At 36.2% G+C, this 15,016-nt stretch overlaps 1 protein-coding gene and 1 long non-coding RNA gene across 3 annotated transcripts in view; both read right to left on the bottom strand.

The window, feature by feature from the left end:
* LOC26514814 overlaps positions 1 to 12,766 on the bottom strand; it is a 37,891-nt gene extending 25,125 nt beyond the window's left edge. The window contains exons 1-8 of one of the 2 annotated variants that reach the window (XR_006507827.1): positions 12,670 to 12,766; positions 3,924 to 3,976; positions 3,092 to 3,192; positions 2,872 to 2,924; positions 2,094 to 2,146; positions 1,488 to 1,588; positions 1,268 to 1,320; positions 421 to 473 (exon numbers count right to left, since the gene is read on the bottom strand). This is a non-coding gene — a long non-coding RNA (uncharacterized LOC26514814). Of the gene's footprint in view, positions 1 to 420; positions 474 to 1,267; positions 1,321 to 1,487; positions 1,589 to 2,093; positions 2,147 to 2,871; positions 2,925 to 3,091; positions 3,457 to 3,923; positions 3,977 to 12,669 lie in introns of those variants that run through there. The other variant, XR_006507826.1, reaches the window with a different exon arrangement.
* A 511-nt stretch (positions 12,767 to 13,277) lies between these two features.
* Positions 13,278 to 14,318, bottom strand: LOC6501811 (40S ribosomal protein S3a). The gene is made up of 2 exons (XM_001967368.4): positions 13,930 to 14,318; positions 13,278 to 13,829 (listed from the first exon to the last, which is right to left on the bottom strand). The coding sequence occupies exons 1-2, from the start codon at positions 14,268 to 14,270 to the stop codon at positions 13,364 to 13,366; spliced, it is 807 nt and encodes a 268-aa protein (XP_001967404.1). The 5' UTR covers positions 14,271 to 14,318; the 3' UTR covers positions 13,278 to 13,363.
* Between the last annotated feature and the right edge of the window lie 698 nt (positions 14,319 to 15,016).

Here is a 15,016-nt window from a genome sequence, read left to right as displayed (position 1 = left end):
TTGTTTTTAATCTATTCTGAAAGTTTCTTTCTGCCAAGGACATAAAATATAGAAATACCGAGAGTTAATTAATCCCGATAAAATATGACACTTGGAAAATATTTCACAAATTTTTATAAAACTTTGTTATATTTATTATTAGTTTATTTATTGAGGAATTATGTTTCCTAATTACACTGTATTGCTATTTAGCATGAATTGTTTTTAATCTATTCTGAAAGTTTCTTTCTGCCAAGTACATAAAATATAGAAATACCGAGAGTTAATTAATCCCGATAAAATATGACACTTGGAAAATATTCCACAAATTTTAATAAAACTTTGTTATATTTATTATTGCTTTATTTATTGAGGTAAAATCGAGCCGTATATTAACTAAAAAGTCGTTCTAGTGGACTAAAAATTTGTTAAATTATGTACCTCAAAGTTCCTCAAGCAGCGTCCGCTGTTAAATTCTTTTCACATTTCAAAACCTGTTTAAATGAAAAAAAAAATATGTAATAAAAATATTTAAAAACAAGAAAGGAAAGCTAACTTCGGGCGGAGCCGAAGTTGATATACCCTTGCAGTTCAGTCGCAGTCCGCTAGGTGGCGCCACCCATCTTATTTTATTAGATATATAGCGGATCGTTTATAGTCGGCCGATCCTTCTGAAAATTGGCAGATCAGATTGTATTCCCCAAAATAGAATCTGTACCAAATCCCATCTTTCTAACTTAAAAAACACCAAAGTTATGCCAATTCCGATCGTTCTATGATAGCTATAGGATATAGTCGACCGATCCTTATGAAATTTTGTACATAAGATATTTTGGTCAAATATAACATGTGTGGAAAGTCCCAACCCTCTAACTTAAAAAACACATCAAAGTTATGGCATTTCCGATCATTCAGTTATATGGCAGCTATAGGAAGTTGACCTTATGTTTCCTAATTCCTTTGGTGCCTTATGTTTCCTAATTACACTGTATTGCTATTTAGCATGTATTGTTTTTAATCTATTCTGAAAGTTTCTTTCTGCCAAGGACATAAAATATAGAAATACCGAGAGTTAATTAATCCCGATAAAATATGACACTTGGAAAATATTCCACAAATTTTAATAAACTTTGTTATATTAATTATTGGTTTATTTATTGAGGTAAAATCGAGCCGTATATTAACTAAAAAGTCGTTCTAGTGGACTAAAATACACTTTAAACAAATCCAATATCGAAAATAAATAACCATGTTACCTTGCTTAATTTAAATTTGTTAACTTATGTACCTGAAAGTTCCTCAAGCAGTGTGCGCAGTTAAATTCTTTACGCGTTTCAAAACCTGTTTAAATAAAAAAAAATTTGTAATAAAAATATTTCAAAACAATCAGGAGTAACATTTTGTGATTCAGTTACTATGGTGTAAATATTCATCAATATTTTTCAAGAGTAGCAAATAATTTTGCATCATGATTGGTATCTTATACTAAAATTTGAACAGATACAAACCTAAATAACAAATCGTATTTTGAATCTAGAATTGCGTGTGCGAAAGCGACGCTTCGACTGATTGAATGAAGGGGCAAAATGATAATTCCATCCACTGCGTTCTGTAAGAGAAATACATAACGCTATTAAAAAAGTTTACACCAAATCGAAAACATTTTATATTAGTTTGGGTTCAGAGACTTCTTTTGCGTTGGTTCGGAAGTTTTCTTCACTTAAGATCAAAGCGAGCTGGGTAAATATTTCATCATTCATTGGATGTTATTTTATTTTCGATTTAGGGGTGTCTTTTATGGAGGTTGTTACGCTTAATATGTCGCTATGTTTCTTTTCTGGTATTTGGTGCCTGAAATTTCCAAATTATACTGTATTGCTATTTAGCATGTATTGTTTTTAATCTATTCTGAAAGTTTCTTTCTGCCAAGTACATAAAATATAGAAATACCGAGAGTTAATTAATCCCGATAAAATATGACACTTGGAAAATATTCCACAAATTTTAATAAAACTTTGTTATATTTATTATTGCTTTATTTATTGAGGTAAAATCGAGCCGTATATTAACTAAAAAGTCGTTCTAGTGGACTAAAAATTTGTTAAATTATGTACCTCAAAGTTCATCAAGCAGCGTCCGCTGTTAAATTCTTTTCACATTTCAAAACCTGTTTAAATGAAAAAAAAAATATGTAATAAAAATATTTAAAAACAAGAAAGGAAAGCTAACTTCGGGCGGAGCCGAAGTTGATATACCCTTGCAGTTCAGTCGCAGTCCGCTAGGTGGCGCCACCCATCTTATTTTATTAGATATATAGCGGATCGTTTATAGTCGGCCGATCCTTCTGAAAATTTGCAGATCAGATTGTATTCCCCAAAATAGAATAGAATAGGATATAGTCGACCGATCCTTATGAAATTTTGTACATAAGATATTTTGGTCAAATATAACATGTGTGGAAAGTCCCAACCCTCTAACTTAAAAAACACATCAAAGTTATGGCATTTCCGATCATTCAGTTATATGGCAGCTATAGGAAGTTGACCTTATGTTTCCTAATTCCTTTGGTGCCTTATGTTTCCTAATTACACTGTATTGCTATTTAGCATGTATTGTTTTTAATCTATTCTGAAAGTTTCTTTCTGCCAAGGACATAAAATATAGAAATACCGAGAGTTAATTAATCCCGATAAAATATGACACTTGGAAAATATTCCACAAATTTTAATAAACTTTGTTATATTAATTATTGGTTTATTTATTGAGGTAAAATCGAGCCGTATATTAACTAAAAAGTCGTTCTAGTGGACTAAAATACACTTTAAACAAATCCAATATCGAAAATAAATAACCATGTTACCTTGCTTAATTTAAATTTGTTAACTTATGTACCTGAAAGTTCCTCAAGCAGTGTGCGCAGTTAAATTCTTTACGCGTTTCAAAACCTGTTTAAATAAAAAAAAATTTGTAATAAAAATATTTCAAAACAATCAGGAGTAACATTTTGTGATTCAGTTACTATGGTGTAAATATTCATCAATATTTTTCAAGAGTAGCAAATAATTTTGCATCATGATTGGTATCTTATACTAAAATTTGAACAGATACAAACCTAAATAACAAATCGTATTTTGAATCTAGAATTGCGTGTGCGAAAGCGACGCTTCGACTGATTGAATGAAGGGGCAAAATGATAATTCCATCCACTGCGTTCTGTAAGAGAAATACATAACGCTATTAAAAAAGTTTACACCAAATCGAAAACATTTTATATTAGTTTGGGTTCAGAGACTTCTTTTGCGTTGGTTCGGAAGTTTTCTTCACTTAAGATCAAAGCGAGCTGGGTAAATATTTCATCATTCATTGGATGTTATTTTATTTTCGATTTAGGGGTGTCTTTTATGGAGGTTGTTACGCTTAATATGTCGCTATGTTTCTTTTCTGGTATTTGGTGCCTGAAATTTCCAAATTATACTGTATTGCTATTTAGCAATATCTGCCAAGGACATAAAATATAGAAATACCGAGAGTTAATTAATCCCGATAAAATATGACACTTGGAAAATATTTCACAAATTTTTATAAAACTTTGTTATATTTATTATTAGTTTATTTATTGAGGAATTATGTTTCCTAATTACACTGTATTGCTATTTAGCATGAATTGTTTTTAATCTATTCTGAAAGTTTCTTTCTGCCAAGTACATAAAATATAGAAATACCGAGAGTTAATTAATCCCGATAAAATATGACACTTGGAAAATATTCCACAAATTTTAATAAAACTTTGTTATATTTATTATTGCTTTATTTATTGAGGTAAAATCGAGCCGTATATTAACTAAAAAGTCGTTCTAGTGGACTAAAATACACTTGAAACAGATTTAATATCGAAAATAAATAACCATGTTGCCTGTTTAATTTAAATTTGTTAAATTATGTACCTCAAAGTTCCTCAAGCAGTGTCCGCTGTTAAATTCTTTTCACATTTCAAAACCTGTTTAAATGAAAAAAAAAAATATGTAATAAAAATATTTAAAAACAAGAAAGGAAAGCTAACTTCGGGCGGAGCCGAAGTTGATATACCCTTGCAGTTCAGTCGCAGTCCGCTAGGTGGCGCCACCCATCTTATTTTATTAGATATATAGCGGATCGTTTATAGTCGGCCGATCCTTCTGAAAATTGGCAGATCAGATTGTATTCCCCAAAATAGAATCTGTACCAAATCCCATCTTTATAACTTAAAAAACACCAAAGTTATGCCAATTCCGATCGTTCTATGACAGCTATAGGATATAGTCGACCGATCCTTATGAAATTTTGTACATAAGATATTTTGGTCAAATATAACATGTGTGGAAAGTCCCAACCCTCTAACTTAAAAAACACATCAAAGTTATGGCATTTCCGATCATTCAGTTATATGGCAGCTATAGGATATAGTCGACCGATCCCGGCCGTTTCGACTTATATACTACCTGCAAGGAAAAAAAAATGTGTGCAAAGTTTTAACTCGATAGCTCCAAAACTGAGAGACTAGTTTGCGTAGAAACCGACAGACAGACAGAGGAGGATCACCCTCGACTCAGGAGGTGATCCTGATCAAGAATATATGTACTTTATAGGGTCGGAGATGTCTCCTTCACTGCGTTGCACACTTTTGACCAAAATTATAATACCCTCTGCAAGGGTATAAAAAAATAAGAAGGAAAAAATATCAAAGGAAATTAAAGAAGACGGAGGCGGGAAGCAGGATCGGCAGGAATCTAAGGTAAGAGGTCGGTCCAGGAAGGAGAGCCGTAATAAATGGGCTTCTTCATTCCAGGACCGATTAGACTCGCATCTCCGGGAGAAGAAACCAGGCCGTTGAAATTAAGCTAGGCTTGGCTTATTTTTTTTCTTTTTTGGGAATAAGAATCTCTAAAATAAAAAAACTCGACGTTTTTTTGATTCGCGCGCCCCATCAATTTTGGCGCCGCAGTTTTTTTGGCGCTTTAGTTTGATTGAAGCCGGACCTGGAATGTCTTTGTGAAAGTCGGCCAAAGGTGTTGATATGGCCCACCAAAGAAGGACCGCAGGCTAGGAGAGAGGCCTTTATATATATATGTTTGTCCATAATCCGGAGAATTGCCCCACCTTCTCAGGGCTGGAATCCACCCGGGAAGAAATAAAGGAAGACAGCTGATCACGATTTGAAGTCCGATATATATATATTAAGAGAGAACAGTTTTGTGGGATAGATGTATTGATCATTTATTTCTATTTTTAATACCTATTCATTTGTGTGTTGGTATATAAGTTAACACACCCAGTTACCACAAAGAAAAACTGTCGAACGGCACTTAAAGCTACAGCGCTGCGACCAGGCCTCAAGCTCCAGCCGGATCAGACCCTTAGTTTAGTCTAAGAACTGTACTCCACAACCATAGTTCTGCTAATGAATTATTAATAATTTAATAATTGTAATCTAACATTAACCTATACCTTAACAGGTTTAGGGAAGTAAATAAATAGTGAAATAACTTGATTGGTTTATTATTTAACTCTTGCCTAAACAGGCTAAAGGAAAATAATTAAATAAATAGAAAGAAAACGCTTACAAATAACTGGCGCCCCAACATGATTGAAAACCCGTACCCAAACCAAAAAAATCCCGTAAATAGAAATGGCACGAAAGTGACAAGAATGAAATATGAACATACAAAGTAAAAAACAAGAAACCAGCGAACCAAACCTGCGCGATATACAGTTTAACAAATTTACGAAGTAACTGCAAATTCTGAGTTCCAAGTTTTCGACAAGTACCCAAGTACAGTGCCATCACGCTTGCAATTTGTTTTACCAAAAAAACAAAAACAGGGGAAGCTGTAAAGTTACCCCTCGCTACGAGACAGCAGAGACAGCAGCAGCAGCAGTAGCAGCAACGCCACGAGCCAGCAGCAGTATCAGCGACAACACAATAATCTTAAGAAATGTGAGTAGGCTTCTTGTCTAAAACTCTTCGCCAATAAATAAAAATAGAATCAGAATCAGAAAATAAATCTTGGCCAGTATCTAGCAGAGAGAACATTATTAATTCCATTATACAAAATTGATATCAATTAAAGACTATTTTTTGTAGAATATAAATTTTTTTATTATAATAAATTTTTTCTAGTATTTTGGTATTTAATTTTTAATAAAAAATATTCATCAAGCTCAATTGAATTTTGTAGCACTCATAAAAGAAGTTTAGATAGAACTAATATTTTGGAAATCATTGGAAAAAAAATAGTTAATACTATAATCAATTCCGTCACACCCATGCACAGAGTTAACGAAGAGCTTTCGTCGGACGAAGAGGTTCTCTCGGAATATAGGAAGCTTTTGGAAACACAAGTAGAAAAACAAAAAACATCTCATCAAACTGAGGCAGATTGTCACCCGTCGACCAGTAGAGCAGCACTTATTCGAGACAGCGCTTTCAACGTCACAAACCGAGAAACCCAGCAGTGAACACAAAGAATGCAGGAAGAACAAATTGCTACTATGGAAGCCGGCATAACTGGCGCACTTCAAACGCAACAGGAACTATTTGAAAGGAAATTAGCCGCAGTTATGGAAGAGTTGAACTCACTTAAATGTAGAGATACCATCCCAAAGATTCAGACATTTCAAGAAATTGAATTAAAGACAGACATACTGTGTAATGAACCCCTTGACATGGTCAGTCCCCGAATTTGACGGCAAGCAGGAGGACTATGTTTCCTGGAGGCAAGCCGCAACCGCAGCCTATAAGGTTTTTGAACCTTATGGTGGCAGTAGCCGACACTATCAGGCCGTAGGAATACTAAAAATAAAGTCAGAGTACCAGCGGCTGCTGTATTAGCATCTTTTAATAGAGTATTTAACTTTCATGACATACTGGCATGCCTAGATTTTACGTACTCGGACAAAACTCCGACTCACGTTTTTTTTTTTTTTTTTTTTTTTATTCCTATTACTCCGCTTGGGAGCTTAGGGCATCCACATGTGTATTCCACCGGACCCGCTGTTCTCTTTGCCAAGTCCCCAGGTGACGTATTATTGTCTGCGAGTTCGCGTATTGTAGATCGGCGCCAGGTTAGCTTTTGGGGCGTCCCACTCTTCTTCTTCCTTGCGGGTTCCACTTCAGGGTTCCAATCCTAACTATGCCCATCTCCTTATTCAAACTGCGCAATTCTGGATGGCTCCATTAGGGTCCTCACATTCCATTGTCAGTCGATCCGGTGATTAGCCGAGTGCAACCTATCTCAGAAGTGGGCTTGCCACCTAACGACATCTGGGAATGCCGGTTTTTCGGGTCTCATGCACATAATTATAAATAGTGAGAATCCAACGAGAGCTTTTCGCTACTTACATCATATGCGCGAGCGCCGAAAAACTTGCAGGGCCATGCACTTGACACGAGTGGGGCTCGAACCCACGACCTCACGCTTAGCGAGCTAGTACACTAACCACTAGGCTATGAGGCCCCCTACTCACGACTCACGTTATTAAACAAGAATTAAGCTTGTGCAGACAAGGGGAACTGCCCCTGCTTAAGTACTACGTCGAGGTAGAACGAAAGTTAACGCTTTTAACTAACAAGACAATTATGACGCATGACGCAGCCGCAGCGGCCGTATTAAATGAACAACACAGAAATGACGCTTTGCATGAGTTCGTATCTGGCTAAAAAAAATCTCTAAAAATAGCTGTTTTTCCGGCACAGCCACGAGACTTGCCAACAGCATTAGCACTGGCACAAGAGGCCGAATCAAGTAACGAAAGAAGCGCCTTTGCGGCCACTTTCGCCCGACACAATGAAGAGAAAACACATAACCGAACATCCACCGGCAAACAGTTTGGAAAAATCCCCAAACCCACTAAGAACAGACCCAAAATTCAGGGGCGATAAAAAAAACCCCTCACTTTATTAGGACCCAAAAGGGAACCAACAACCAAAATGGTTCTTTTTAAACAAAGACCCTACAACACTCAGGGTCAGCCAGCTCCGGAGCCAATGGAGGTTGACACCTCTTCCAGGTTTAGGCAGCCCACAACATGGAAAAAGGGGGCAGTCAGAACGATTCCAACAAAAAATAAACTTCATGCCGGAAGAAAAAACCGACGATGAATACTATGACTCTGTAGCACAAGCCTGTGCTACTGAAATAGAAGATGAGCTGGATGCAGAAGACTCCTGTAATTTTTTAGGGTAAAATCCCTGCTCCCTTACATCACACGGACGGTACCAGGAAAGGAAATAAAACTACTTTTAGACACAGGTACTTCTAAAAATTACATTACTCCAATCCCGGGGCTGAAAGTCATCGTGGCAGCGGAGAAACCCTTTACGGTGAAGTCAATCCATGGCTTCACCAAAATAGACAAAAAATGTCTAGTTTCGGTGTTTAACGTAAAAACACCCTTTTTCATACTAAATAACCTCAAAGACTTTGACGGAATTATCGGGCTCGACTTGCTTAAACAAGTGAATGCAAAACTCGATTTTACCGTTAATATTCTGCACACAAACAATGGAAATGAAAATATCAGATTCACTAGGGCAGAAAACTTAAATTTTATTAAAATTAATGATGAGGACGTCCCCCTGGCAATAAAAGCCTCCTTTGATAAAATGATTGTAAAAGATCATAAAGCCTTCGCCGATCCGGAAGAAGCGCTGCCATTTAATATAAACACTATAGCTACAATTAAAACTGATGTGAAACCGGTGTACTCCAGGTCCTACCTACACCCCATGAGTGTAACCGAATTCGTCAATGCAGAACTTAAACATATAAGGCCATCCAAGTCCCCATATAACAACCCCACCTGGGTTGTAGATAAAAAGGGAACAGACCCAAACGGGGCTAAGAAGAAGCGTTTGGTTATAGACTTTAGTTGTTATAGGCTTTAGTTTGGTTATAGGCTAAACCAAAGAACCGTGGATGATAGATATCCTATCCCTACAATTTCGACAATACTGTCGAACATGGGCAAGTCACAATTTTTCACAACGCTCGACCTCAAATCAGGCTTTCATCAGATAGAGCTGGCGGAAAAAGACAAGGAAGAAACTACCTTTTCTATAAACAGCATCTCCGAGCATCTTTCAGAGGGCTATCGATGACGTCCTAAGAGAGGGAATATCTAAGTTATGCTACGTTTATGTAGATGACGTAATAATTTTCTCAAAAACAAAAGAAGACCACGTAAAGAACGTGGATTGGGTCTTAACAAAACTCTTAGAAGCAGGCATTAGAGTATCCCAGGAAAAGTCAAAGTTCTTTAAAAAGAGCGTTGAATACTTGGGGTTCATAGTGTCACAAGGGGGACTCCGAACTTCACCCGAAAAGGTAGAAGCCATTAAGAAATTTCCCCCACCAAGAACACTGTTCGACCTCAAATCATTTCTGGGGTTAGCAAGCTATTACAGGTGTTTCATTAAAAACTTCGCGACAATCGCAAGGCCCCTAACAAATATTCTAAAGGTAGAAAATGGCAAAGTCAGCAAATATCAATCAAGAAAGATTGACATCAATATGAGCCAAGAACAGAGAGAAACGTTTGACCCAATCACAATAATATCACGTAGCCTTCGTGACAACGAAAAAAATTACGCAACAAACTCGCCAGAACATAAACGCCCTAGAAGACGTTCCAGTCAGATCAGATGTAGCCACCATTCATAGCGAACAATCCGTGACATACACTATCGATACCACCGACTACTCAGTAAACTGTTTTCGAAATCAAATAATAATTGAGGATGGAAACAGTTTTTCAGTGGAAACTTTCATCTTGTTTAAAAGCAAGGTGAGGTTCTCCCCAATCGGGAGAACCTGCTAAATGCATTACAGGAAGTGGTAAACGCTAAAGTAGTAAACGCAATATATTGCACCCTACCAACCTTGGCATTTATCCAGCACCGACTAATAGAGTCCTTCCCTAGCACTTCCTTCAAGTACACAAAAATCTTCGTAATAGACATAACGGATACGACCGAGCAGAAAGAAATCGATATAGCAGAACACAACAGAGCTCATCGAGCAGCACAGGAAAATGTAAAGCAAATTCTTAGGGATTATTTTTTCCCAAAAATGCTTCGGTTAGCAACGGAAATTACGTCGAACTGCAGAACCTGTTCCATGGCAAAATACAAACGCCATCCATCTAAGCAGGTGGTAGCAGAAACACCTATGTATACCTTCTTCTGTGGGGGAAATCCTACAAATTGATATTTTCTCAACAGACGGATTTTCTCCCTTTTCCTTACATGCGTCGATAAATTTTCAAAATTCGCCGTAGTGCAAACCATCGCATCGAGTGCTATTGTGGACATAAAAGCCCCTATAAATTTCTTCCCAAAAACAAAAAAAATCACTGCGATAATGAAAAATCACTAAATTCCGAGGCCATTAAATCAATTTTGCTAAATCACTTCAATTTCACCATTTCCAATGCCCCTTCTCTACATAGCACCTCATATGGTCAAGTAGAGAGGTTTCATAGCACTCTAGCTCAAATAGCCAGATGTCTGAAACTGGGACGCAATCTAAATGACACTGTAGAATTGAGCAGAATTGATTCTTTTGGCGACTAACAAATATAATAATTCAATTCGGAAACTTACAACACGCGACGAACACGACAACTTACGAGGACTACGCTGACCAGACCGAAACGTTGACAAGAACATTTACTGACAATTACAGGATACCGGTTATCATAACAGACCTCACACACATTCGCAAGTTAGTAACAACACTAAAAATTCATCGTAGAGCCGCTAGGAGTAAAACTTAATAAGGAAAGCTTTAAAAGTTATTGCAGGCACACCCGACTTTAATGGTTGAAAGCAAATAAAATTCAATTAAAAGCAACTAATGAGAGCAGATGAAGGACAAACTGAATTAAATATCAAATTTCAAGAACGTTTGAACGAACTTGTAAAGGCAATGAACCAAATTAAAAAATTCGAAACAAATAAAGAGACACACCTTTTGGAAATCCTTTCGGCTAAAAACAGAATCATAATCACGGATTTGGAAAATATTCTAATGGGCCTAGCCCTAGCGAAATTAAATATGGTAAGCCCGGCAATTCTAGATAACTCTGACATTGGCGAATTTAAAGACAAGCTGCCTATTAACATTAGTTTAATAGAAAAATTATAAGTATCTAGTATAAGTATAAGTATAAGAATTTATGTAGCAAGATCCTAGACTTCGAAAGTAGAAACCTGGTCGCTGAAGCCGAAGACGAAACATCAACATCGGGTATTGCAAGGCGACGGTCGGCGCCACCTTCTGCATGGAGCTCCAAAATGGCACTTGTGCTCAGCAAATAGTTTCTGGGGCTATTTGTCAATGCTTTACGGTCCCAGGTCATCTGGATCCAGTTACGGTTGTAACCCTCATAGTAAACGACGCCAACATGACCATAACCGACGACCAGGGACGGCACCAAAAATATCTGGATCCTACGTGGTAACAAATTCTGACAAGATAGGCCTCAACGGAACTTGGTTCGTAAACCAGCTGGGAAGCTAAATGAAAAAGCCTGCTGTGTCGGCCATGACCGTGGTCAACATTACGACACACCAAACCCGGCTAAGTCTCCCTGTGGGTTCCATCCTAAGCTACTCCCTAACCCTACTCGCCTTCTTCCTACTATGCTCCATATTTGGCTCGGCTACCATTATCTAAAGACCAGAGGTCACCCCGAATCAGGAACTAGTGAGGACGTGGAACTAGCGAGTCACCGGGACGGCGACCACTTAAAGGGAGGAGAAGTTAACACACCCAGTTCCCACAAAGAGAAACTGTCGAACGGCACTTAAAGCTACAGCGCTGCGACCAGTTTAGTTTAGTCTAAGAACTGTTTTCCACAACCATAGTTCTGCTAATGAATTATTAACAATTTAATAAATGTAATCTAAATATCTGTGAGTTTCGATAGCGGCCATAGAAGCTAACGGTTGGCTATTTCCCGAAGCAATTAAATAAATTTCGTTTTTTTTTGCGATAATCCCTACGCCTTAAGGAGAGCTAGGGGGTAGGGGTATAAAGCCGGACAGAAAGCGAAATTATTATAATTATACTATTATTGCATTATTATTATTTTTTTAAAAGTCCGAAAGCGAAACCGAGCGTCATAACAAAAGAAGTAAAAGTTAAAGATAGGAAACTAAATGGTCATAATTGTATAGCTTATTTAATAAAGAATTTAATTCAAGGATGAAGACTGAGTAGAGGATAAAGTGGGGGTTAAGGAAAGGATAATGGGAAAGTAAAACGGGATTGAGAGGAAAAACAAATAGGGCCGGACGCAAGAATTTGCCAGCGTTCCGCTAAGGACAGGGAGGGCAGGCCCAATTACTCCATGTCATCAGGAGTAGGATAGAGATCCCGTGTTGATCAGTTGAGGATGGGTGTTATAAGTTTTTGTTTCGGTGTGTTAGAATTTGAATTTAAATGTATGGGAGTTTAGTGTTGTGAAACGTCTAACATGGTATAAAAAAAATGGATATTAAATAAATATCAAATAAAAAAAACCTTGTATCTCGACAAGAGTTACTTTATACAATATAATTCATGTAGAAATGTATCCATATATAAACTTTTTTGAAAAATTCTTGTAAAGTATGTATAAGTAAATAATGCCATAAAATAAATTATTTACCCGATAGACATTTTCTTATATCATCTCGTCTTCTATTAATTTCTTCTTGTATCTTTGTACATTTATTTCCGTTATTAAGAGCTACATTATAATGATGAATCTGAAAAGAAAATAAAAAATTTTTAGGGAGATGAAATTAAATTTTTCTTGCAAAATTGTATTGTAGCGTACTGTATTCAGCTACATGGTATTCATCAAAAAAAAGACAGAGACGAAAAATAAATTCATCAAATCAAACTTTTTTTTTTGTAACTCATTAATTAAAGCGACAATCGGAATATTTTTCTGTATTTTATTGCATTGCGACTTATAATGTGAAGTTTATTTTTATATTTTATAGAAATTTTTGATAATATGTAGCTTTAATTAACTTGTTTAAAAAACAACCTGATATTTTTAATGTACCTGAAATGTTTTTTTTAGTAGCTTGAATCCAATATAATAAAAACCTGAAATGTATATTAGTTAAACAATTTTGTATTATTCTATTTTGGAATTTAAAATGAACACTACCTTTTACGTAACTTCTTCCTATTTAGGACATACGAGTTTACCTATAAAAATAAAAAACCACCTCCCAAACCCACATATACCAAAAACTTTAAATCTATGGTCTACAAAGCACAGTGTATTTTGTATTATCTGTGAATGCATTACATTAAAAATATGCATTTAAAAAACCATATAACATTTTTCAAACTGCCTCCTGTACTGGCGGCTCATATCCTTCTGGGCGGTCAATTACAGCGCCTTCAGTAGACACAACAGCGTCAGAAGACTTTCCACCTCCATCGCCGTGCAACTCCAATAGTTTAGAGACGTCAAAACGTGGTTTCTTCAATACCTTGACCTTACGAATGTAAACATCATGTAAGGGATAAATACGCTGACAGCTTTTCTCTATATCTTTTGCAATAGAGTCTAATGCAAGCTTGTTAACTAGTTGCTTTAGATCAGCACCGCTGACTTCATTATTTATAATATCAGTCATACGAGCGCGTATCTTGCGCACCTGCGACTGTTGAGCATAGCAAGTTTTACGCTGAGACTGTTGATCCTTGGCAGTAAAACCAATACAGAACACACGTAAGAGATATCCATCAATAGTTTTGGCTTCGACTATTGCTTCAATCAATGTTTGCCACTTTTTTACCATGGATCTAAACGGAATACACAAAAATGTATGTTAATGCATTTTAAAAGTTACAATTTTTGATAAGCTGTATACTATACATATATATGTATAGAGAAAGTCCGTACCTATATTTGTCTGTAGTCAGATCCATACCATGAAAGTTGCAAAGAACATTGCGGTCCTGAACATCTTCAGCAATAAGACGAAATTTGCGGAATGATCTCTCTGGATCAATGTCTTTTTGCAAGTCAGCCAAAGAGACTTCGAAAACGCGACCCTTTAAATAGTCAGAGGCGATTCTTTGTCCCTGAGTACGGTTAACAAGCGTCTTTCCGATTTGACGGGTTTGAAACATATTAGGTGCTTTCACATCGTACCAGTCCTTGCGTGAAAATGGATCCACCACCTTCTTTTTCCCGCCTTTCTTACCACCTTTGGAAAGACCCTTATTTTTACCGACTGCCATGTTGAACGATTAAACCGGAAAAGGTCGAAACACGTTGACGACAGTTGTCAAAAAGAAAAAAGTAGTGTTGGTAAATGTGCAATGGGTAAAGAAAAAATATTGAGCCCTATATGCACTAAAAGACTTGCGACTAATAATCAGACCGCAAATAATTATTATAAGCTTGAAATTTTACTTTCAATTTTTATTAAAATATTCCAAATTATTTTTAAAAATCAAATTGAAATATTATCTATAAGGCGCATATAAGGTAAATATATATTTACACATTAGTGTCTCTCATTTGGCATATATGTCTGCATAAAAGTCTTCAAAAACAATTAAAATATCATCTGTTACTTCATTGTGCCCGGATAACCGATAACACAGGGCGACAATTTCCTTTATTTTTTCCACGCATAATTTCAACTGCTCCTTAAATATAAGGCTCCCTTATTTTCATCACACACAGTTTCCGCGGTACACCTAAGAGAAGAAATTGATCAAATTTTACTATATATAGAATTATGTAGGCCATGTAATTAAGTTGACCATTATTGTTTTTAGTACATATCATTTTTGAAATGTATGTGTACAAATTAAAAAATGCCATCTCGCAGTTACCATATCTTTGGAATACTCATCAAAACTTGAAATCTCAGATTTTTTACATTATTTTTGTGCTTCTATGATTTCTCTTCAAACATTTTCCAATGGATTTTTTTTCTTATTGAAATCAGTTGATTATACCATGTTTTAATTACGGA

Source organism: Drosophila ananassae (assembly GCF_017639315.1).
Source record: "Drosophila ananassae strain 14024-0371.13 chromosome 4 unlocalized genomic scaffold, ASM1763931v2 tig00000054, whole genome shotgun sequence".
In the NCBI taxonomy this organism is placed as follows: Eukaryota; Metazoa; Arthropoda; class Insecta; order Diptera; family Drosophilidae; genus Drosophila; species Drosophila ananassae.
The sequence above is the reverse complement of the archived record's forward strand: the minus strand, read 5'-3'. Positions and strand labels throughout refer to the sequence as shown.